We start from the raw sequence: 24,612 nt of genomic DNA on the forward strand, positions 1-24,612 counted from the left end.
AAGCACAACTGTGTCTGCTATTCGTGTGTTTTAACGTTTCAGAAAAGCCCATCGTGTCATTTGGTAACTCCCAAACTGATTGTGTATTACTACTGCTCCCTCCGTCCCGTTTTCTTAGTTTTGGTTTTTTTTTCACACAGATTAAGAAAGTGTAATTAATTTGGTTGGAAACATAAATTTAGATTAATAATTTCCTAAAATACCCTTATGCTAATCAATGTAGTCAATGTATTGGAAAAGCTCAATGTATTCAATGTAGTGGGTTAGTATTTAATAACAATGTATTAATAACAAGATATTTAATAAGGGTATTTTAGACAATTTGAAAGATTACTATATTTCTTAATGGGAAAGTGGACTACAATTTGGGACGGATAAAAAAGGAAAATAAGACTAACAAAGTGGGACGGAGGGAGTATTTATTATTTTCGACGACAAAACAAAATCTTAATTGAAATATATATAACCACCACATAGACTGGCCAATTATCCTTAGACGAGTGAAGCTCACTTGCTGGTCGGTCTCGGTCTTTAATAGTAGTGACTGATTCTAGTTTTAATGCCCAAAAGCTATGCCGACTCCACTACTTCAACGATAGAATTTTGTCCTGTCTAAGCAAGCAGTAAAATTTGATAGAAAGTGTAACAAAAACAGAATGGGATATATATATATATATATATCCCTCGAGCACTCAAAATCAGAGAATTCCCAGATCCTATATTTAATTACTTCCGTACCTTCGTTGTTCGTAAGTTAACTCCAAGCACCCAATTGGGTACAAGAGCACCGCAGCGCTGCTATTACACAGTAGACGACTGAGAGTGAGAGCATGTAAATACCAATATAACGACTGTCACTTTCATCTTCCTCTTTCAACTGCCTCTTTCTCTTTCTTCCCCTTTCTTGAGCATCCAAAAACTGGCCTTTTGCAGTAAAATTTTATCCAAATTCCTTTATAATCAAATAATCAATCAGATTTGTACATATCTAGAGAGGGGTGGCAACTGAGATACCGAGAGAGACATTTGTTTGATCTGAGGTGCATGATGAACAGGGTAGGAATTGGGCTATTACTAGAATTTCTGTTGGTGGTGAATTGGATGATGGCAGGAGTAAAGGGTTCGATTCATGAGTACAGGAATGCTGCGTTCATACCCCAGTATAATTCTTTTTTCTTTCTGGGAGGCAACGAAGGTCTTCATGCTTCAAGGGTTGTTGGTGACACTCAGAAAAACTCTTCTGATGATTCCAGTAATCCTCTTGACGGCAAGTCCTTTATCAGGTGAATTCGCTTCTTTCTTTAATTTTTTTTAAACATATTTTATTCTCTTTCACCCTCTGTTCCCCCCATGCCGACCCCCTCCCCCCCCCCGGGGCCCAAAAAGGGACAAAAGATACAAATACCCTCCAAGAGCCTTTTCCTTTTTTGGGTGTGCTGGTGCCATATTGTGAAAGTTTCAATCTTGTTTTCTAACTCAACTGCTCTTGATGTACAGGCATTTTCTTTTTTTATTTTCCATTTTAAAGGAAGGGGTTATTATTGGATGCGTTTTGTTCTTGTTTGTTTCATCGTACGGATTATTCCTATGGTTGAACAGCCAAGATTTTCAAAATTTTGCTGTCTCTCATTTTTTCAAAGGTTTCTGTGAAAATGTAGTTCGATTGTGTGGTTAATTTATGACGGTTTGCTTCTTTGGAAATCCGAGGGTTTGTGTAGTAAAGTGTTGATTTAACTGGATAATGGATGTCAAAGATTTATCAGACAGTGTTTCTGACCCGTAATACAAGATATGATACAGATTGATGTTGGGACAGGGAGAATGGTGGCATATGCAGCATTGACTTCTTAACCTGGATATTTAGATGGGAGCTCAGGAATGTGAAGTTGCTTGATTGACCTTGCCTGTCTCTACATTCTTCCATACTGATAAATCCTGAAACAAAGGAGACAACAAATCATTGAGAATTTTTCGAACCATTATTGTGCACGCAAAAATCTAATCTTGGACAATTAAGGGCATAAAATCCTTATCATGTGCAATTTTAGTTGGCAAGTTAGGGATTCAATTCTATTAGGCAAGTATTGCCCTTCTTTATTTCTTGTTCAAAAGCACAAGGACACTTGGACACTTGAACACTTGAACACTTGTCTTTTGCCACATATTGGATGGCATCTTGAGTTAATTTTAGGTTGCCGGCGATCAGATATCATATATGCATCATTAATTGAACGAGAAGAATATGATGTTAGTGTGCCAAGATTCTCTCCTTCAGCAATTTCTCTTGTGAAAAAGTAAAAGTTACACAACTCAATACTTCTTTCAGAAAATATTGAAGTTTGATGCATGAATTTATAATATCTTTTAGCAGGTTGAGATGATGACTTTTTCTCTTTTTTTTCCCCCTAAAAAATTCATTTGGCTCATTTGACATGTTTTCAGGTTTGACTCCATCTCTTTTAGGCGAACCAAGGAGGCCGCAAACAAGCAGAATGAGATGCAGCAGAGTACTGGAACAGTTGAAGCCATCATAGTTGAAGTGAAGGACAGGAACAAGATTGGGGGCTCTTTTATAAACTCTGATGCTATATGCTGCACTCCGGCTCTAGCTAAAGATGGATCCTGCAAGTTAGGAGAGGTTATAATTCGCCAGGAGCCTGATAATCCTGGTTGGCCAATGCGAATTCAAACCTCCTTTGAAGGAAACAATGAAGAGGCAACAATGGTGCTCAAAACTGTTGAGATCAACAAAACTGGGATGTACTATCTATATTTCATGTTCTGTAATCCAGAGCTCCGTGGCACATTAATTAGTGGAAAAACTGTCTGGCATAACCCTGATGGTTATCTACCTGGGAAGATGGCTCCACTTATGTCATTTTATGGATTTATGTCTCTGGCATATCTTGTGCTTGGTCTATTCTGGTTTGTTCGGTTTGTGCAGTGTTGGAAAGATGTAATACAACTGCACTACCATATAACTGCTGTAATTGGTCTGGGTATGTGTGAAATGGCTCTTTGGTATTTTGAATATTCAAATTTTAATGCTGTTGGTTACAGACCAATGGCAATTACCCTTTGGGCTGTTTCCTTCAGTGCTATCAAAAAGACTGTGTCTCGCCTTCTCCTTCTGGTGGTCTCGATGGGCTATGGCATCATGCGGCCCACCCTAGGTGGCGTCACCTCAAAAGTATTTCTTCTTGGTATAATATATTTAATGGCTTCAGAAGCCCTTGAGCTCGTTGAACATTTGGGAAATATCAATGATTTTTCTGGGAAAGCAAGGCTATTTTTGGTGCTACCAGTGGCTGTCTTGGATGCCACATTTATCCTTTGGATTTTCTCATCATTATCTAAAACGTTGGAGAAACTTCAGGTAACTGGCATAGTTTTGCATTGGACTTTCATTATGTTTATCAAGGTTCAGTATAATGCTCTTGCCTGTTGGATTACCCTTGATGGCACATCCCAAATTGCACGATGACCACAGCCAAAGCTTTTGCTTCCAGTCAATTGTAACCCTAACCACAATATGCGTTCTGCTTGCTTAAATAATCCTTTGACTTCTGTCGCATGTGGTGGGTGGTGGGAAATCCTCCATTCCAAGGTGATGAAGCAAAATTATTTTGGACACTTGACTGTATGGTGACTATGGTCCATTATGGTGTTCTAGCAACAGCTTACACTGACAATATGCATGTTTAATTAACAACCTTGGCCTATCTATTACAGCATTTGCAATGTAACTATTGCCTCTGATTGCGACATGTATAAATTTTTAGAAATGTGTATAGCAGCTTATTGTATGTGCAAGAACATCTGTTTTTTATATTATTGATATTGTGTAGCTTTTCTTTTGTCATTTAAGTGCCAGTACTGAAGTTAGTTTTTATGTTAAAACTGTTTACTGATCTCAGATTAGAAGGAGCATTGCTAAACTTGAGCTCTACCGAAAGTTTACAAACGCTCTTGCAGTATCTGTTCTGCTTTCTGTTGCTTGGATTGGCTATGAGGTACTCTCTCTCTCTCTCTCTCTCTCAAAGTTCTACTTTTGTTTGAAAACACTGTCTGGTAGAACCTGTCAGGATATGTAATTTAACTAAGTTTTCTTATAGAAGACATACGGTCCCTTTTTTGATTCTGAGATTTCTCATCTTGTAGGTAAATGCACGTTCCGCTATACGTATATCGCGCAATTTGATTTTTGTTACTTCTGAAACTTAAAATTGTTAACCTTTGGTGATTCAGTTATACTTTAATGCAAGTGATCCATATAGTGAACTGTGGCGAACAGCCTGGATTATCCCAGCTTTCTGGACTTTGCTTGCTTACTTACTGTTGACAGTAATATGTGTCCTATGGGCACCATCGCGCAATCCTACTAGGTAAATTTTCAATGACTTTTTGTTTCTTCATTGCTGCTTCTTTAATTGTCAGTGTTGCTGCATTTAGCATTTAGGGCAATATCCTGGGATGGAAGAGTGTTGAGACATTGTTATTTTGCAACAAGGTTGCTCAATGTCCTACATATATGACACTCCAACTTGTATGCATTTAAGTGGCCAGTAAGAAAAAGTGATAATATTGGTGCCCTTTATACTTTCCATTCTTCAACAACACCCTCAGGGGCAGAGGACAATAAATTTCCTTCTTGTTAGGTTCTTTTACGCATTCTTAAAGAAAATATTTCTTCAGAAAAAGTAAAGCTAATATTTTGTGCGTGAATCATTGAATCAATCTCTTTGGAGCTTGCACTTAATTATTCCAGTTTGTAAATTATGAAATAATGAGATTTTATGAGCTAACTTGACTCCACCGTTCTGAATATTTAAAGGATTTCATTTTAAGAATCTTCCCCTTCCTGTTTGATTTTGGTCTACACTAAAGGCAGCACAAATTAAGGAGAGGACTATCTTGAGCAACAGCTACTTATGAGATTAAATATGACCTGCAGATATACATACTCAGATGAGACAGCTGAAGATGAGGAGGAGGGCGTACCCTTGACCAGCAGTGGAGTAAAAGTAGCTGGAGATTTAGCAACCAAATTGGAGAGAAAGGAAAGAAAAGCTTCAATTACATCTGATCATGTATTTGGACTAGGAGAAGATCTTGAAGAGGACAAGAGAGAATAGTACCCTACTATCTTGTATCTCTCATGGTTCATAGATTCATGTTACATGCACGAGTTTGGCTACATTTTCGTGTTTATGTTGCAAAGGCTGCAGAAAGATTATACCATAGAATTGCGAGTCAAAAATATTGCAGTAGATCTCTTACCTGTGCCATAGTTTTCTGTTACGGATTGTTTTTATGTGGCGGTTGGGTTTCTGATAAGCTGAGGAGTCCAAGAGGTTTATGCATGAAGGCATTGGAAGCCATAAGGCTCGTAAATCATTAGTTTCCTCTTCTGATTTTTCTTTTTTTTTGGGGGTTTTGTTTTTGGGGGGCGGGGGGGTTGCTGGGAGAATTGACTATGATAGCTCGGCACGAACCTTTTTCTATGGACGTGCAGAATTTGGTTGTTGTACCTTTGCCAGTCTTTACCATTTGAGCTGTCCAAGATGAGTACTCTATGCACCAAAAGGAATTTCATGGGAGTTGTAAAATGATTCTAGGATCTTGTATTTATAACCTTCTAGTGGGTTTGCCAATATCGATAAATTTTGTCAAAAAGATTGCTATGGCTCATATGAAATTTGAAGGTCCGTCTTTCTATTGTCTGTGGTGTTCCCAGGAGACTTGGATACGTTTCATCCATCACGCGCTTCTTATGCTTACAACCTTTCGGCCATTTTATTTGGAGCGGCCTTCCCATGAGGAGAGACATTTCTGCTGTGGTTATTTATGTCGAAGCCCATGCCAAACTCTTTTATCTTCATTAGGGATGGCAACGGGACGGGGTTGGGGTGGAGGATTCTTCCCCTGATCCCCTGCCCCCTGTCCGGTTGCCAAATAAATCCCCTTGCCTCGCCCTGCCCTGCCCCGCCCCGTGTTTCCCTGGGGTGAAGAAGACAAATGGATCATGTACATGTAAAAGGTGCATATATCAGAAGCAAGGGTAGCAAACGCTCTTGATAAACTGCCTTACATGGAGACATTGGTCAATGACAAGCTGCTTCAAAAAAAAAACAGCCAGATGAGAAGCTAGTCGTATAGATTCTTCTCCCATCACTTCCCAACCATCTCTTGAAACTATAAAAAGTAAGCTATCAAGGACAAGCTGTTTTTTCCAATATGACAAGAAGTATCCAATCAACAATAACTTTAAAGAAACAACTAATAGATTGAGTCTCAACAAAGACTAATTGGATTATATATGTATGTATGTATGTATGTATGTATGTAATCTTTTAAAATTTACAATGCAGGGGATAGGGCGAGGGATGGGGCAGATGTGTGCTATCCCGCCCCATCCCATCCCTCATCCCAGTACTCTCTCGTTGCCATGTCTAATCTTAATATTCATTGATGTCACTAATTGCCACTCTTTTTCATTTTAATTTCAATGCAGTAAATGACCTGAGAACTATGACGCTTAAAATAATATATTTTTTTTCATAATATTAAATGTAACCTGCGAGAAACACTGATATAAAGTTAAAACAAACTCACAACTCGTGAGACTTGCACCAGAACCTCTGAAGTCCAGGGTCTAAACATTTTTAGCGAGACCAAGGCTTCATCTGCCTTGCCTTGAGTCGTAACTAGAGTTAATGGCAACTTTGATGAGAAAGCTTTCAACATCTCTACAACAGGACTTGGATTATTCGGTAAAATGAAACATTTTCTGCATTCAAAATCCAAATCATGATCTCCCTAGGCCTCTAGATTATTTCTAGCTGTTCCAATGAATTGCCCTGCAACCGCAGGCATTTTCAACTCAACTTCGTCATTTCCTTGAGTAGTTTAGCATCAGGAAAGTCAAAGCCTGGGTTTCAAATTTTGGTCCACTTATGATGGTCAAATGACAAGGGTACACTTTTTACCTTCGCCATGTAAACAAGATACAAAACTGTTGAAGATATTTTGTAATTTCTATGATGATCGCAATTGGATTTTTGGTTTCTTCATCATGTATGTATATATGGCACCCAGTCAGTCATGCGTTTCCATTCTTTCCCTGCTCCACAGAACTCCGTCTTTGCCAAAATCACTCTTAATCTCATTCGAGAAAGAGTCAAAAACCTCCAAAATATCCACTTGTATTCAACATTTATGGCTTCTTGTAGAATTCCAGTTCTAAAAGCTCCTTCAACATCAAAGCAACAGTTGCTGATTAAAAGCTGTTTAGAGAAAATCATATCCGATTCTCTGATTCTTAGACCGCATCTTCAACTTCAAGAGAATCTTCTGTTCTTTTCATATTACTCCTGAGACTTTGAAGTGCTTCATAGATTTGAATTGTCTTTCTAGAGGATGAATCACCTGAGAAGAAAACATCAACCTGGTTTTTCACTTCAATCCAGCTGCATCCTGGGGTCTTCTTTAATCCTCTTTGCCTCATTGATGACCTCAAATTTGCTGCCTTGTCTTGTAAACCAGCATCTACATACAAGTTCAACAAGGGTATGTAGTAGCTACCATTGGTAGGATCCATCTTGAATAGACTTTGGGCAGCCAATTCCCCAAGCTCTATCTTGCGATGGACTTGGCAAGCTGATAATAAACATAGCCAGACGCTCTCGTCAGCCTCAATATGCATGTTGTTTATGAAACCATAAGCATCATCCAAGAATCCAGCACGACCTAACAGGTCCACCATGTTAATGTAGTGCTCCATTCCAGGCTCAACTCTGTATTCTCTCATCAGTTCATATAATTTCAGGCCTTCATTGACCAAACCTGAATGGTTGCAAGATGAAATCAGGGAAAGAAATGTCACGCCATCAGGGGAGATACCAGAGGTTCTCATTTCGTTGAAAAAATTGATTGCTTTAGGGAATTCTCCGTGAGATCCATAACCAGAAATCATAGTGTTCCAAGTGACTAAATTCCTAGTAGACGTGTTATGGAACACGTGCTCAGCATACACAAAGGATCCACATTTCATGTACATGTCAATCAAAGCATTCTCCATTTGAATATCATGTAGAATTTGAAGTCTCATCTTGTAAGTATGAATTGCCTTACCTTTAAGCAATACCACTGCTGATGAGATAGCAAGAAGAACGGTGGTAATTGACACAGGGTCCGGATACAAGCCATGCTGCATCATTTCAGGAAGAAGACTAATTGAAAGATCTAAGAGACCATTTTGGCAGTAACATGAAATTAAAGAATTCCAAACCACCAAGTTCTTGTTCAAAATGTCAGAAAACACAGTTTTAACCAGCCTTGGTTGTCCCCATTTAGAGTAAAATTCCACAAGGGCACCACCAACGAAGGCATCCAATTCGAATCTTCTCTTTATGACAAACCCATGGATACTGCAACCAAGATCTATATTTTCTAATCCCACACAGGAATTTATTACACTTGCCATAATATCAGGATCTGCTTTCATACCATCGGACTCCATTGCTTTAAACAAATCCAGAGCCTCCTTGAATCTCCTGTTTTGGCTATGACCTGATATTATAGAACCCCAAGCAACTACATCCTTTCTCTCCATGCTGCCAAAAACATCAAGAGCATTGACCAGACTTCCAGACTTTGAGTACATAGTCAAAAGAGAACTCTGCACAGCAAGGTTATTCTGTATTGGTCTTTTAACGATCTCTGCATGAATTGCCCTCCCAAAATCATACAATCCCATCACACTGCAAGCTACTAGAATATCTGATATAGTGAATGAATCAGAAGGAATTGCACCTGATCTCATCTGATGGTACATAACCAAAGCATCATAAGCAGTGTTATTCCCAACATAAGCTGAGATCATGGAGTTCCATATCTCAACTCCTTTATTTGCTACAGAGTTAAAAGTCTTTGCTGCATCTTCAACTAATCCACACTTAGCATACATGCTCAATAGAGAAGTACAAACATATTGTTCGTCCTCACAACCCACCTTAATCACATCAGCATGAACCTGCCCTCCGAAGTCTAAATATCGAACATGAGAACAAGCAGCCAATGCAGTAGATAACGTAGAAGCCACAAGTTTGTAACCCTCATTCTTTACCAATGTATACAGCTCCAGACTGTCATTCCACCATCCATTCTCATAAAAACCATTTATCATCGCATTCCAAACTACAATACTACTATTCTTATCCTGCAGCCTCTCAAAAACATTCCAAGCATCCATTGGCCAACCGAAATTGGAATACATATCAATCAACGCAGTTATCACAAAAGTGTCATAAAGAAACGACTTTCTAACAACATAACCATGGATTTCTTTTCCGCTTCGAACACCAAAATTGGAATCGAGCGCACGAAGGAGAATACAAAGAGAATATCCGTCTGGGCTAACACCAGACGACTGCATTCGATGAAACTGAAACAAGCCCTCCTTGATAAGCCCATTTTTGAAGAACCCATCAATCATAGAGTTCCAAAATGTAACATCCTGAGCCACTGCTGTCGAGTGCGTCCCATTTTCAAACACCTGGACTGCATTGCAAAGAGACCCGCATTTGACATACATATTAATGAGTGAAGCGGCAGTGTAAGGGTCAAATTGAAAACCCATTGTGATGATGGTGGCATGGATAGCGATTCCATGGCCAAGATTTGAGAGAGAAGCACAGGCTTTGAGGAGAGCAGGGAAGGTGAATTTGGACGTACAGAGAGGGAAATAAGATTGTTTGGCATATAACTGAAGGGCCTCGAAATAACGTCCTTGTTGGACTAAATCTCTGATGCTGGAGTTCAGCAAGGAAGGTACATGGGTTCCAAACAGAGTTGATAAAGGGCGTAATTTGATCGGGTTGCGGTACATATCATCATTTTTTGAAGCTGAAAAAGCTTGTTTTGCTTCTACTTTTCGAAGCAGAGTTTCGTTTCAGGACATGGCGCTGGAAGTACAACGTCAAAAGCTAGACCGACTTCCCGCCTTTTAAGTGTAGCGTGAAAGCGTGCTCAGTAGGATGCTTATTCTCACGACCATTCATGCATGAAGAAGGCGTCTTGAGTACGGGATAACGTTTTCTCCTTTTCCGTTAATACCGACAGTTAATTGAAGTACGATATAAATACGATGAAATAGCAAGAATTTTGTACGTGGAATATTTTGCATTGATCAACAGACAAATGTTTTCTACAAAATTCTTCACCTCATAAAGAGGATGTTTTGAGGAAGAGGCGGAAACAGAAAAACGGAAGACAAATGATTCTGCTCTTCGTCGTACTTTGATACTTCGGCCTGTAATCTTTTACAATAGCACTATCTGTTTAGAGTATTGCTGCTGCAGTATCGAGTTTTTGTTTGTCTTTCCACCCATCCATAGGTTTTAAACTTCTTCAACCTGCACGAGATAAGAATTAGATTAAATTAATTAATTATTTTTTAAAAAAAAAACACTCCATTCAGTATTACAGAAAAGTGCAACAGTGGTGATGTGTAATCATCTAAGATCGTGCAGGATCAACCTAAAGAATTCTCTTTCCTTGTGTTAAATGGACATGGGCAAACCTGAGGGAGGGCCATCAACTCATAAACTGCTTTAGTGGGTGTCAGTTCTTTGTCAATAATACGGGCAACTGCTGTCAAAACTGGCATTTTAACCTTATATTTCTGGGCCAGTGTAATTACGGCTCCAGCTGTTGATACACCTTCAGCCACCTAAAAGCTGAAGCGGTTAGATAGCCAGTCCAATTAGTTACACCAGCTACACAAGTCTGCTAGTAAGATACTTTTTTAAGGACCTGATTCATGGAACTCAGTATATCATCAAGACCTTCCCCTGAGCCAAGGCGAACTCCAACCGTTCTATTTCTTGAAAGATTCACAAAACAAGTGAGCATGATGTCTCCACTTCCCGACAAGCCAGTTAAGGTTGTTGATTTGGCACCCATCTTCATTCAACACAGATCAGTATCAATAAATACTCAACACAAACAAAACTGTGGAATTGGCAACGCCTATACGAGAAACAGAGAAACAAACAAGGCAGGCATGACCTTGCACTCGTAAATAAATTACCAAAACACGAGAGAAGTCAAACATCATGAGAAAAGCACCAAAACAAAATGTCAAATTACTTTGAGCTGTCATAGAATATAGGTACTGAAATCAGATAATTAAACAACTTTTAGAAATATAGAAGGCCATCAGTAGATTCCGTAATCTATTAGAAGACAGCACTATATTGCTCATCCTGCACATATAAATCATGTGCATGCATCAGAATGACAGTCCAGAAAAATATCACCATGGCATGATACTCACTAAAGCGAGACCTGCAATGATGTTTAGACCTCCAGAGAGTTTCCAAATAGTCTGATTGACATTTAATTTAAACCCCCAAGTTTTTGTTAAAATCCTAATATGCAGTTGGACCAATGTGTCTCTTCAAGTGCATAGCAGTACCAGCCTCAAATTCTGGATTTGCTACTCTCTAATTGACATGTACAAGTAACTTGAACATGAAACACATTTCTAGGGAAACAAACTTAGATGCTTGAACATACAAGTATGCATAAGCACAAAGTTAATAATTCAGGCAGTTATAATCTCATACACAATTTTGCTTCCTCCAAGTGATCAAGGAGAAAGTAGGATTGAAGCAATAAGTTACACGATACTCTAGCCTTGGATAACTTGTAAAGGGTATCCACTAATGGTTGACATAACATCAGTTTTCAGATTTCCACGCAAGTTAACTAACCTTTGTTGCCAACCAACGTATCTCAGAGCAGCCTTGTGCAACTAATGCTGCCATTGAATTGTTACCCAGATTGAGTCCATCCACAATCCCAGCTGCTATAGCAAGTACATTCTTCAGCGCACCTGCAATTTCAACCCCTGTAACATCACTGCAACAACAAGGTTACAAGCTCAGCTGAGCATTTAGGAACAAGATTCAGCCCAATGAACCCATTTGCCAGTAATATACAGAACTTCTGTGTGTCAGAAAGAAAAAGAATGATGTTTTGAAGTCTTCTTTTCTAGATTTAAAAGAAATCTGCTACCTGGATGTACTAATCCTCATGTTTCTAGAAGCTAAAAGTTGCTGAACTGCATCTGCCATCTTCTTGTCCTTTGATGCCACCACCATTGCTGCATTTAAGAATAGATACTTATAATCACGTCAAACAACAATTTCCCATCTAAATTACAGTCTTCACAATAAAACATATTCAACTGACCTGTTGGCAATTTCTTCATCAATTCCAGTGCAAAAGAAGGTCCAGATAGAACAATAAAAGGCTGGCGAGGATTTTTTAGTGCTTTTGGAATTATTTGGGACATCATTCTTAACGTATTCAGCTCCAAACCTTTGCTGAGGGATATAAAAGGTAAGCCCGGATCAACAAATGCAGCAATCTCCTCAAGGAATGCTGAGCTGAACTGCAATCAAATTTAGCTGACAACCTGTGTCTTATTCATAACATCACAGCAGAAAAGAATCATAATACTCATTATAATATTTGAAACAGTAGATTAAACAGCAGCTGTTGATTATTCTTGTAATGAGTCGAGTTAATGGAAGAAACTGGCGTATTTCAGGTAGGCTGGAAAATGTGAAGAAATAAATAAATAAAAGCACAACCTGATCCAACTTTTTTGCTTGGAAACAAGCAGCAACACAGAACTCCTATGATGGGTGGGGGAAGAGGGAAGGTACCTGCACTGGTACAGCATGGAAGCAGAAATCTGCACCCATCAAAGCGGCTTTGGCATCAGTCGTTGCAATAACATTTTCAGGTAGCTGGTGGTCAGGGAAATACTTGCTGAAATCAATGAACAATTAAGATGAGTTCAAAAGAAAATCAGATTTTACGCTGAAATGGGAAAGCAGAGGGAAAAAGTGAAATTGCATGAGAGGACAGTACATTGACAGAAAAGGGAATTACAAGAGTGCTGGATATACAGCTTTTTGCAGACATGCGCAAATAATGGTACAGAAGAGAGCAGGGGAAAGGAACTCACCAATTACGGTGTCTCTCATTTATAGATCGACATACTTGAGGATCCCGTACAAGTATATTAACTTCTAGTTGGGCCTTTCTTTCTGCAACATGAGCAGCCATTGCTGTTCCAAAAGATCCACCTCCGAGCACCACCACCTAAAGTCCTCTAGTCAGTACCAAATAAAAAATAAATTATCCTTAAAATCCCAGAACAAAATACCACCACATCCTCCCAAAGAGGGGGGGGGGGGGAGGCCTTGAAATCCAAAAGGAGGGTCTAAACATAACCTTAACAGGAATGATGAATAATGAGTCCTAAGTGGTTAACAAATCATTCCTCTGAGCATCGTCACCTTTAAGAAATGACTAACCAAGTTCAGGGGCACCTGGAGTCTGGCCACTTGTTGTCGGTCTAGCAAGGGCTAGGTTAAGCAACGTCAAACTGTTTCCATATTGTCAGTGCCTCCTGTGTTATGTTATCATGGAAAAAACCACCATTTCGAAGCCAATCCAGGGTATCAATCAGTTTAAAATGGTTAATTGAAACTAAATATTGAACTGCTGAGCAGTAAGGAATTTGTCCAAAACAAAGAAAAAATATGGCTCTTACCAGCTTGACTTCTGCAGGTGCTAGTCCATTTTGGGCATGGTTTTTACACTAATGATGAAGGTCTTGTGAATGTGTTTTAGAAAGTACTTTGCATATGATTTCCATTCAGTGAAACACCTCTTTCATCACTTTTACATTCCAATGGATCAAATAATTTCTTTAGAAATGCATTCAAAGGAGCTACTCTAGGTGACTTCCTGTAATGGTTTATTTTTGGAAAGTTAGAAAGGCTTTATGCAACTCACAGCAAAACGTCATACTTCACCCGGTGAACTTGGCAACCTCTAATGTACAGCAAGTAAAAAGCTTGTCCAAAAACCAAAAACTACTGGTAACAAGCGCAAAGCATCTCCAAATCCAAAACTTACAGATATATTCAGCCATAAGAAAAATTTTCCAAAAAGAAAAAGCAAACCTTTCAGATAAATAGCAGTAAGAAACTTTTTTCCATAACCGAAAATTTCTATAAGCAAAGGAGCTACATTGATTGAAAGTGTCCTCTTATCAACGAGACAAGATAATAGAATCTCAAAAAAGCTATCAATGAATAAACTGCAGGTGAATTTCCACCCACATTGTGCAAAAAAAACACGCACATGTGATTGAAGACAGATGCGTTTCACATCCAATTTACAAAAGAAAAACAGGAAAAATGCATAGAAATGGAATATTACTACCTTGTTAGCGCGTTCAAGAACGTCTGTTTTGGCCTTGGAGCGCCAAGAGCGGGACCAGCGAACCAGCTTCTCCCAGGCCACTTGCACCACCTTGCGGCGGTCCTTGGAGCCTTCAGGCGGCGAAGATGGAGGTTCCATAGTTTCATCATCCGCGGGAGCAGTGCTGCCGCCTGAAGAAGCGTAAAGAACCACGGAACTGGATTTCACAGGAAATTTTTGCACTACTAGGCTGCAAGTAGGAGGCCGCCGTTGGTAGTGGCACCGGCTCCAATCAAGCTGACTTGTAGTTCTATTGTTACTGGTACTGACAGGGAAGAAATGGTGCGAATAATACGCCGACGGCAGCGGAGACTCTAATCGGAGCGAGGCCACCATTGGCTTTGCGCCTCCAACAGAGCAGGAAGAGGCAGAGCAAGTGGTGTGTGCTTTTTGTCTTCTTCATCCACTGCTTTTTGTGGGTTTGTTTGTTGAATCACTGGCCTTTTGAGTACTTGTATCGCTATGGTCTCTCAGTGGATCTTCTATCCCACCGCTCTGTTTTATTTTTTATTATATTAATATTTTTTCTACATAAATATTATATTTTAATTTTTTTTAATTTTTTTAAAATTTAATAATTATTAATTAAATAAAAAATAAATATAATAATTTCAAAAAAATAATATATAATAAAAAATTAAAAAATATAACAGAAAATTTATAAAAAATCTATACAGCAGCTTCAAATTTGTTTTTTAAAAATTAAATGCGAGAGAGGGAGACGGAGCCTTCCTCTTTTCTCAAGGAAATTTTGGAGTTTTTTTTATTTATTTTTTGTGCTGAGTACCGTACAACCTTTTACAACTGGTCCTATGTCAGTTGACTGACGCGGCGACGAAGGAATGGAGATGGACCCATCAATGCTATTAAAAATTCTAAAGGAATTAAATTACTTCTAAAAATATTTTTTTTAAAAAAAATCCTCAGCAGGAGGTTTTGACAATTGTGCAAGTCCTATGCCACAGTACCAGATTTACAAATTAAATCACAAAGGTATTCCGCCGCCCCAAAAAGTTTCTTCTTATAATGGTTTTCAAGATCGTGTGTTCGAGTTATTTTTTCATCACTCGTGTATTTTTGAGAGGCGAAATGCACAAATGCAGAGAGATTTGACCGATAAAATTAAGATATTTTCTGTATTGAACCAACGACAGTGAAATATATATATATATAATGTATTGAACCAACGACAGTGAAGTATCATCATCATTATTCAATTATTATCATAAGTGAATAGCTAAACTCAACTCAATCATGTTGTTCCACTAATCAATTTAATTACCGGTGCCACCACCATCCACTAACACGCAGTTCACACGCTTTCAAATTCTCAAGATACCCACTGCGCGAAATTTTAGCTTCAACTATTACGTATTGTAGCAGTTAATATTCTTCCCCCTTGCGTTGCTTCTTTCGACACCCTTTTCACCTTACCGCGAATATTCGCATTCTTGTGTGTTTAGCTAAGTATAGTACTCCCAGTTATTTTTCCCTTCCAATTCCAAACCCTTTATTATGGTTTTGCTCTTTTCTTGATAACCATATATTTGATTATAGGTGTTCATCATCGTCTCCAAAATCCTTCCGCAGGGCAGAGCCCCGGAGAAACAGGTCTAGAAGGTACTCTGGAGTAAATCATGGAGTAGTTACATACATATATATATATATATAGTTGGTGAAGATATGTGAGCAGTCTTGGTATTACTAGCTAGAACCCAATTTTGAACTCAAGTATTTTTATTCGGCTTTGCGATAACCAGGTTGAGAGGACCATGGGTCAGCATCATCACCACCACCACCACCACGGCCAGTGCCATGGAAGGCATGACGGCCCATATGATGATCCAATGTTGGCATGTTGCTGCTGTCCCTGTTCGCTAGTTTCATCCGTATTCAGGATGGTGAAGAGGTGCCTTTTTGTAGCTTGTTACCCAGTGTTGCAGTGTTTTGGATGGGATGATCACCGACACCACCATCATCACAGGCATTTTTATTGATTTTTTTCCCCCGCGTTCTACTTCCAATTGAATAATTATTTTTAATCAAATCAACTCTCAGAAGCTTAAAGCTTCAATACAAGCCATGCTTCTTCTTCTTCTTCTTCTTCTTTTTCCTTCTCCGGAGTTGGAACCAAATTAACTTTCTTGGGGAATAGTATTTGATATTCTCACTTGCTTAGTCCCTTCCACCCTCCTGGCTGGATATGATGAATTAGTAGAGTAGTATTTGAGAAACAATGCGAAAGAGCAAGAAAAGATCCAAAGTTCACATCAACGGTCACAGCTCGAGAGGCAGGAGAGCCATTTGCTGCCACCAGTGGTCACTGCTTTTCGAAGGTGGCGGTTGTTTTGTTTTGTATGACTGTATTCGGAACCTTCTTGAAGTTGCAGCATTTTGAAATTGATATTGATTTCTTATTCAATGGGTTCACATGATCGGATCGAATCCAATCATTTTGGATTTCTTTTACAAAGTTGATTCCTAAACCGCAATCAGCGCTTGGTATTCGAATCTCGTACCATTCACTTGTTTGGAGAGAATATGTGTAGTAGTAACTGCGTCGTCACTGTATCATTCACTAGGAAATGCATTTGCATTAGGAGTTAGGGCAAAAAGTAAAAGAAAGGGACAAGAAATAAAGGCAGTTTTATAAATTGATACGTTTCAAGAATTCTCGCGAATATAAAGGCTGTTTTATGAGAAAACGGTAAACAACCTAATTAGATCACAATGCTCTATTCGTTTAACATATTCATTCGAATCACATTTATGCTCTCACGCTGAAAATTTCAAGGTCCGGGCTCATCTTGGTGGTTGTTTAGTTTTATTAGGAGGACAGGTGGAACCAGTACACTAGTAAGGAAACTTTTTTTTTCCTCTGTTTGTGCAAACAAAAATGTGAAGTTGAACACATTGACCAAACCTCGTAATAACGCCATTTCGCACCCGCAAATTTTGACCGAGAACCAAGCAGAACGAAATTGCTTGCAGGGCATGGTTTCGAGTTTCGTGCCGCATCTCCGTTCTTTCCTTTCTACGCAAATGGAACTGAGGGCCTAAAGAACGCGATTCTTGGTTGCCGTCCGGCGCTAATGTTTCGACTTTCTGATGCCGGAAGCGGTGAAGAGTGGTTGAAAAAGATACAATAAAAGAAAGAATATCACAGACCTGCCCTCACATGCGAATGTAGGGATGGCATCAGATTACATAAACAAGATTAAAAAAAAAAAAAATGGTTTCATACGGATATGATGCATGCGACGTAGGCGTAATTATTTAAACCAGATGGGAGCTTCCAATAATTTTCTCAGGGGAGGAATGTAAATTATTCTCAAAACAAATTACAACAAATGGTCCCTACGCTTTATGAGAACCACCCACCATTTTCTTCTGATATAACTATCGAGTCCACGCCCGGCTGTAGCAAAACCGGGATAAAGCGTAAAGAAGAATGACTCTCTACGATTCGAGCTTACAGTTTGTACACTATTTTCAACACCCTTGCAATGCATCTAAGAAGGCAAGAAATAATACGCACGCCCCAGGAAAAATCCGAAAATTCAAGGACTCTGCGCATAAGAGGTTCAGTCTGCAAAGTATTCTGTCTGATGTTCACACGATCCAGGTACTATTAATGCGCTCCATCATTTGATGCTGGCATTGGGAATTGAAGACTTGCACGGCCCAGCAGATGTCATAAATGGTACCCCTTTGAATGTGGCTATCCCACTGCTATCGGTCAAAAGATGCTGCAATCGAGGTAACCCCATGTTAGCATTAGTATACAAATTATAGTGAACAAAGATCGAAAATGCAGCTCACGCAGAGTGAACTCCAAAACGTCAAAATTCAACCACATAAATTACTCTTTAACATGTTTTTGCATACATATCTCTGATCTATTAACAAAATTTACTTCCATACAGAACAGGAGAGCAATATTTCAAATGCATGTAAGCTCTACAGCTACTGGTCAGACAGTGCCAACAAGCTCAGAAATGAAGTGGCACGAAGTCTAACAGGCCAAATCCTGGGTTTCCAACAGTTTCATCAAATTGACGAACATCAAAGCCATCACTAATGTTCCCAATATTCACCAATAAACTAACGAGTCATAAGATCCATGTATTGAAGAGGAAGTACATACTGGAGTTATCTTCTCCAACTGTTTCTTTTTGGGGTTCAGAACATCTTCTGGTTTTCCCTCAAATCTGCATGGAAACATTGGAAGTAGAGTGCAAGTTGATTACACTATCTCAGTTGAAGAAAAAAATCTGTCTATTGAACAATAACACGAGTTATTATACAGAAACTTCCTGAGTAACTAAAAACTGGTTATTTAGATACATAATTTCTGAATCCAAATAACAAATGGTAATTCATTAGAAATTCTGGGCTGCTGATTACTAACAAAAGCATAATAGATTCTACATTATAGTGCATCCTGCTTTAGTATATTGATAAACATTCAGCAATAAGCAATCACATACAAAAAATCAGCTTGGTTATAAGCAATAATAACATGGCCTTATCTTCTGCTTCAAGCTAGGTTTTGTTACTCCAAAAACAGCAACACAGTTAACTTACAAATTGGATAATGCAATTGCACTTGTATGAAAATAATTAAAATCATATACCACACGCGCACACCAACAAGACCTCTTCTTCACTTTCTCAAGAAATCTAAATCAACCAACCAAAGCCTCAACAGTAAATAAGCCTTGGACAAGAAGACAACCACAAAAGAAATCTGTTGAAGACAGCCCCAAAAGAAACCCGTTGCTGAAATCAACAGGTTCCCCACAATATCTATGTTTCGAAAACCCCTCTATCTCATTCCCAAAGTTTTTACCAAATATAAGCCAGCCGAAGAGAAATGATAAGACTGCAAGCGAGCGAGCGAGCAAAAGATGAAGGGAAAAAGAACAATGCAAGGAATTTAGTAGGATAATTTCCAAACCAGAGAGAGTTGGTAGAGATGGAAATAGGCACATTTATTTCTCTGATTCCCTGCTTGCATTTGCCTGAAAACTTGAAATTTAAAGCACGAAGAATTTGTTCAAGAGATTCCTTGATGTCTATTATGATAGGTAGAATTAAGTTAACTAATCAATATCCTAGTCCATCTCCATATCTGCACAAGTATTTAGTCCTTTAAGTAGAACTATAGAATGCCTAAACCTGCAACACTGTAGTGAAACTATGTTTCCTAATGGATTTAGTTGATGATTATAGTGACAATAGTTACTATTTGAATTTACACTGATCAACGTTCTAGTTCATCTCCTTCTCCACAGGTGTAATGTTTCCTCTCCGAGATATTACAAAGGAAATTAAGAATTCCAGAGAAACTTGACAAAAGAGAAGTACCCCTCAACCAAACAAGCTAAAGAGTCATGAAGGAACTAGAATGTAAGATTATTTATTATGCAAAACACTTAATTTGGAACAAGAAAGAAACTGTTGCAGGAAAGCAATCATACAAACTGCAATACAGAACAAGCAATTCATTTTAAAAGCATGAGAAGTGGCAGTGATTCTAGTTCCTTTGTTGATTTTTATAATCATCACTATAAGTTTCATTCTAACTCATACCCGGCAAATGTAACAGATTCCCCAATTTTGGCCCCTTCTGGAGCTATAAGTGGCTCCACAACAGAATGATCCTGATTAGAAGCACATAATACCTGGAAAGAAAAAGTAGCAATAATATTAAAAATACACCTTAGACACTGTAAATTAAACAGAATCTGGATATACAAAGAAACAATCATGAACAAGCATCAAGCCCACTTTTTTGCATACTAAAATATGAGTAAAACACAGAAAGTATCTTATATGAGCAAACTCTCATTACTGATGGCCTGCTCATACCAGTTACTAACAACGTTAATTTCTAAATAGGGTCTCCTGTGTAATAAATGTCCAGATTGTGCATATTTAAATGTAACAGCAACCTCTAACATAATATTTCTCGCTATTGAGCCAAGCTGCCGCTTATTAAACGCCACATCAAAGAGAAAGCACATAATGCGCAAGGCATATCAAGAAAATTAGAATAACCCAAGATGACAAGGAAAAGAAAAGAAGAGGTACCAATCCCTCTGACAGGATATCTCTTAGCTTTGAAGGTTTTACATTTGTTATCAATACAACATGGCGATTCTGCAAGATACAAAGAAACAGCAAAAAATATTGTAGAAAGTGAAAAAAATTCAAAACAAAAAACTGCTTTAAAAATCTAAATACACAGGCCGATATCAATCAAACATTATCGATACCGTCAACTGCTCAGGACTAATAAATTTAGCCAGACCACTGACGACTTGTCGAGGTTTGCTCTCTCCAATATCTATATCCTCAACAAGTAAGCTGCAGCACATATGGACAAAAGAAGAACAATCATTTAGCCTATCCACTTAAGCAGGGGATCTTGAATGTCGATTTAACATTTACCTGTCAGCTGATGGATGCTTAGACACTTTACGAACAAGACCAATCTGTATCTTGAGCAAACTAACACTGACTTCAGTATCTTTTGTATGTTTATCAACTGTTTCTTTACAAGTTACTTTTTTATTGTCAGCTGCTGCTTGGTTTTCTGCTGCATCCTTCTTCTTCAGGTTTAGAAGCATAACAAAGTAGTCAGAGAGAGAGACATAGAAACCAATGTCGAACTAACAAGATTTACAAGACAATTGTCAGCTTCTAAAGAAAGGTCCATCATTCAATGAGTAGAGAGCACAAGACAATAAATATTCAATATCATCGCCATTGTTTCCCAAGGAATCCTGTAATTTAATGGAAAGAAAATACAAATGCCAAACCTCCAATGCTTTCAAAACATTACAAATTAATGTTTCCAAAATACTGCAAGAGAGTTGTATATCTTGTGAAGCCAATGCATAGATAAAAGTTTAAATATTTAATTGAAGTTTACCATAATATTCAAGATCTAATTTTAAACAAGTTATCGAGAGGAAGTGGGTATTCAATTGCCTTGTTCAGGAACTTCTCCAGAAACATGGATAAAAGTTTTTAAGTAAATATGCTTGAACAGAATCAGAAAAGGACCTATTTTGCTGATGATGAATTACAACCACCGAATAGTTAAAGTGGGAAAATTCATGCCAGTCATTCTTGACAATCTTTTGATATCCCTCCCTCAATGTCAACAAATGATAACTTGATTTGTTAGCTAGCATATGCATTGAGCTCTCACAATGAAATCTATCCTAACAGCATGTAAGACAGGTGATCTAAATTAAATCTATAAAAGAGAAACTTTTACAAGATGTACCACATCCCTCACCTGTATTCATGAAGGAAATTTCATGCAGATGAATTCCACCCGTGACTTTCGTAATTCTCAACAAATCCAAGCGGCCAACTTTATCATACTCACCACTAACTAGTCAATGTTTTAAATGCAAAAGCTCCAAATGAATTTAGCAAATCCTATCACATCAAAAGATTATACCTACATCTCAGATTTCTCATGCACAGCATTCACATAAAGATATCTTCTTGTGATGTTCACATGTTAGTATCATGTGCATGTTTCACACTCTGGATATAAATGGATAGAAGATATACAACTTTAAGCAAATTCTTCAGAGTGTTAGCAGGGGAAAAAAAAACTAGCCTCAGCTTATTCGACAGTAGATCGACTCAAATTAGTGACTCTTATGGTAGTCCAAAGCTCAAAATTAAAAGCTTATTGGCAGCAGCTATTAATCTAGTTTTAACATGTTATACAATGAAAGACATACCGTCTCAACACCCTTCACTACTTTTGTCTCTGCTCTAGTACTTGTAGCTTCTTTTGTCTCTTGCACTTTCTTTGTGGTTGACTCTGGTTCAACCTTCTTTACATTTTTTACTACCTGGCACAACCATTTTAAAACAAAGAACATATTCAATGGCCAAACTGTTTTTTTCTGAACTAAAGTGATGTCCTGCAAAATAAAAAAGCAATAGAATGTTTGTTTATTGTTTACTGTTTACTCATTGTCGTAATGCTACTCTTCAATTAAACGTAATCATCTTTTTCTAATCTGGATATGATTCATTACAGTGACACATTTAAGCTTAGCTAAAGTTATGAATAAGAACAAACAAAAATTCACAACTTTAATGCTACATACATGTTGGTTGAAATGTATGGTTAACTATAAAAATAGCATACCGGTGGCTCAAACTGGACCTTCTCTATCAAAATCCTTTCAAAGCAATCTCCAAAATCCACCTTGCTCTGCAAAAAAGTAAGAGTAATTAGAAAGATTTAACAATGTGCAACAGGTTTGTACACAAGGCCACACAACTTCAGGAGGAAGACACAACATGTAAGTGGTTTTCATCTCTTTAGATTTCTTTTCTATTGTGCACTAGGAAGAGTTAAGGATAAGACATACTAAGTCTCCACATTTCAACACCAAAGGTTCACCTTCTAAGAATAGACCAATAAATTTGGTGAGAATATTATTACATGTTGCCTTACCTGGATATAGTCCACCCATCTCATAAAATGTGGCAATTTTGCTCTGTCTGAGTTTGGAAGACCAATCTGTCAATGCCAGATGACACCAAGATACTGAAATTAACATTTGAAACTAAAAATTCCAATTAAAATGAGTGCCTTTTGCTAGAATCCAGACACAGGGACACCAGAAATACAAAACAAAATAATAAAAAAATTTTACTATAACAGATGTCCAGATATTGATGTAATTGAGCATTTCTCAACATATTAAAGTTAGAAGAAAGGCTAAAGGCTAAATACCACAAATGGATGCACTGCTGCAAAGACAATAATATCAGCTGCAGTAGGCTTCAAACCATTTGCCAGAAGAACAGACTTCTTGGTCAGGTCTTCATTCAACTCACTGAGAACCTTAACAGACGGGCTGGACTCTATAGGAAGGCTTTCCACAAATGCTACCCACTTAGTCAACTGTCACAAAAATATCAACTAAAATCAGATATTACATTCACTTGCATACAATGCGGCATAGATAGGCCAAAAATTAACAGCACTACACCACAAATCCACAACTATTGTACTCAAAAACCATATTAAGTAATCAAATTTCATGAATTACAACAGCGTTCTTCTTACCTCTTTGTCATCCACAAGGGCATCCCCCTCTGACGACGACTTCGTAATCTTAGAACACAAGCTCTTAAGGTTACTATCTACATCACTCAGGTAGACTTTCTGCATTTAGACATAAACAAATAATTACGACGAACAATATTATCATGAGCTTTCAATGTGAACAGTTATCTCTAAAGAGCCATATTCTTAAAATAAACACGAGAAAGTGATTGAAAACGAACCGCGATGTATGTTAGTAACTTAAAACATCTAATACTAAATTCCACATTAATCGCTGGAATTAATAGTATAACAATTCCACAGCCATGGGAAAAGAATCATAATCTAAACTTATGAATGAAGTAGATAAACCATTAAATTGTAAAAGAAATCTGACCGAATCTATAGAGTAATATCTACAGAGAGCAGTAACAATGTGTCGCTTCAGATTGACGGATGCCATTCTTCTTCCGATTCCTTCTCTTCTCTCTTCAATTTCGGGTGTTCATCAACGATTTTTGCAATGATTTAAAAACCACGAGAAAATTGATTTGAAGGGTTTTAGACGGAGGAGTGGAAAATGTGGAATTCTGGTTTGTCCTAGCTTGGGCCTGACCCGAGAAACATGCCAAGTCCAGTCCAGGAAATTACTATTTGGGTCATTCAGAATTTATTGCCCAACGAAAAGGATCCATATTGGCCCAAGGGATGTCCCAAGGACATTGGTGCTCCCCGGCCAACGGTCCAATACCCTGTTGGCTGACCCAGTTCAAATGTTAATTACGAATTACAGGTAAAATCGGTTCTAATGATTTTTTTTGGGGCCAAAAATTAATGGAAAGTGGTTTTCTTGCTACCTTTTTTTCCAAAAAAGAAAAAATTTGAATCTAAGATTTTATAGCGCATGCTTTTCAATTGTTCTCATGCATAATGAAGATGGGGCAAATGACGTGTTTTGTCCTTCATATTTTGGAAAATATTCATTTTGATTCCTCGTTTTTCAAATGAAACAACTTAGTCTATCACATTCTAAAATAAAGCAAGTCAATCCCATAATTAAATCCATTTAGGGGTAAATTTGGAACATCGCTTTAGGGGTAAAATTTTTGTTTTATTTTTAAATTTTTCCTTCCTTTTTTTATGTTGACTTAATGTTATTTTCTCAA

General features: G+C 38.0%; 4 protein-coding genes and 1 long non-coding RNA gene across 12 annotated transcripts; 2 read left to right on the plus strand and 3 right to left on the minus strand.

Moving 5' to 3' along the window:
• The first annotated feature begins 664 nt into the window (after positions 1-664).
• LOC113725266 (uncharacterized) lies at positions 665-5,270 on the plus strand. Of its 3 annotated transcripts, none has more exons than XM_027248333.2 (5): positions 665-1,283; positions 2,443-3,376; positions 3,918-4,013; positions 4,249-4,385; positions 4,955-5,270. In XM_027248333.2, exons 1-5 carry the CDS (start codon positions 1,045-1,047, stop codon positions 5,133-5,135), a joined length of 1,587 nt encoding a protein of 528 aa, XP_027104134.1. In that variant the 5' UTR covers positions 665-1,044; the 3' UTR covers positions 5,136-5,270. The 3 variants fall into 3 exon arrangements, with proteins under 3 accessions (XP_027104134.1, XP_071929821.1, XP_071929819.1); XM_072073718.1 differs by lacking the exon at positions 665-1,283 and adding an exon at positions 1,391-2,294; XM_072073720.1 differs by lacking the exons at positions 665-1,283; positions 4,955-5,270 and adding an exon at positions 1,375-2,294 and having other exon boundaries at positions 4,162-4,291.
• Positions 5,271-6,538: 1,268 nt separating this feature from the next.
• Positions 6,539-10,097, minus strand: LOC113725267 (pentatricopeptide repeat-containing protein At2g40720-like). Of its 2 annotated transcripts, XM_072073717.1 has the most exons (2): positions 8,134-10,097; positions 6,539-7,845 (listed from the first exon to the last, which is right to left on the minus strand). In XM_072073717.1, exons 1-2 carry the CDS (start codon positions 9,887-9,889, stop codon positions 7,322-7,324), a joined length of 2,280 nt encoding a protein of 759 aa, XP_071929818.1. In that variant the 5' UTR covers positions 9,890-10,097; the 3' UTR covers positions 6,539-7,321. The 2 variants fall into 2 exon arrangements, with proteins under 2 accessions (XP_071929818.1, XP_027104136.2); XM_027248335.2 differs by having other exon boundaries at positions 6,539-10,097.
• A 51-nt stretch (positions 10,098-10,148) lies between these two features.
• LOC113725269 (glycerol-3-phosphate dehydrogenase [NAD(+)] 2, chloroplastic-like) lies at positions 10,149-14,828 on the minus strand. 5 transcript variants are annotated; one of them, XR_003457304.2, is made up of 9 exons: positions 14,311-14,828; positions 13,043-13,179; positions 12,738-12,843; positions 12,259-12,460; positions 12,082-12,169; positions 11,778-11,925; positions 10,816-10,965; positions 10,583-10,722; positions 10,149-10,415 (listed from the first exon to the last, which is right to left on the minus strand). XR_003457304.2 is itself a non-coding variant. In XM_027248336.2 (9 exons), exons 1-9 carry the CDS (start codon positions 14,683-14,685, stop codon positions 10,401-10,403), a joined length of 1,371 nt encoding a protein of 456 aa, XP_027104137.1. In that variant the 5' UTR covers positions 14,686-14,824; the 3' UTR covers positions 10,149-10,400. The 5 variants fall into 5 exon arrangements, 4 of the variants coding, with proteins under 4 accessions (XP_027104137.1, XP_027104140.1, XP_071929822.1 ...); XM_027248336.2 differs by having other exon boundaries at positions 10,583-10,732; positions 14,311-14,824; XM_027248339.2 differs by having other exon boundaries at positions 10,583-10,732; positions 13,043-13,189; positions 14,311-14,447.
• An 843-nt stretch (positions 14,829-15,671) lies between these two features.
• LOC113721174 (uncharacterized) lies at positions 15,672-16,766 on the plus strand. Its single transcript, XR_003455803.2, has 2 exons — positions 15,672-15,969; positions 16,110-16,766. It is a non-coding gene; the product is annotated as an uncharacterized lncRNA (long non-coding RNA).
• Positions 16,767-17,621: 855 nt separating this feature from the next.
• On the minus strand, positions 17,622-24,005 carry LOC113725271 (uncharacterized). The gene is made up of 12 exons (XM_027248340.2): positions 23,844-24,005; positions 23,468-23,566; positions 23,132-23,302; positions 22,850-22,915; positions 22,538-22,603; positions 22,122-22,235; positions 20,806-20,966; positions 20,631-20,721; positions 20,446-20,514; positions 19,945-20,036; positions 18,497-18,560; positions 17,622-18,098 (listed from the first exon to the last, which is right to left on the minus strand). Exons 1-12 carry the CDS (start codon positions 23,907-23,909, stop codon positions 17,994-17,996), a joined length of 1,164 nt encoding a protein of 387 aa, XP_027104141.1. The 5' UTR covers positions 23,910-24,005; the 3' UTR covers positions 17,622-17,993.
• Positions 24,006-24,612: the final 607 nt, after the last annotated feature.

Source organism: Coffea arabica, chromosome 2c (genome assembly GCF_036785885.1).
Source record: "Coffea arabica cultivar ET-39 chromosome 2c, Coffea Arabica ET-39 HiFi, whole genome shotgun sequence".
NCBI lineage: Eukaryota > Viridiplantae > Streptophyta > Magnoliopsida > Gentianales > Rubiaceae > Coffea > Coffea arabica.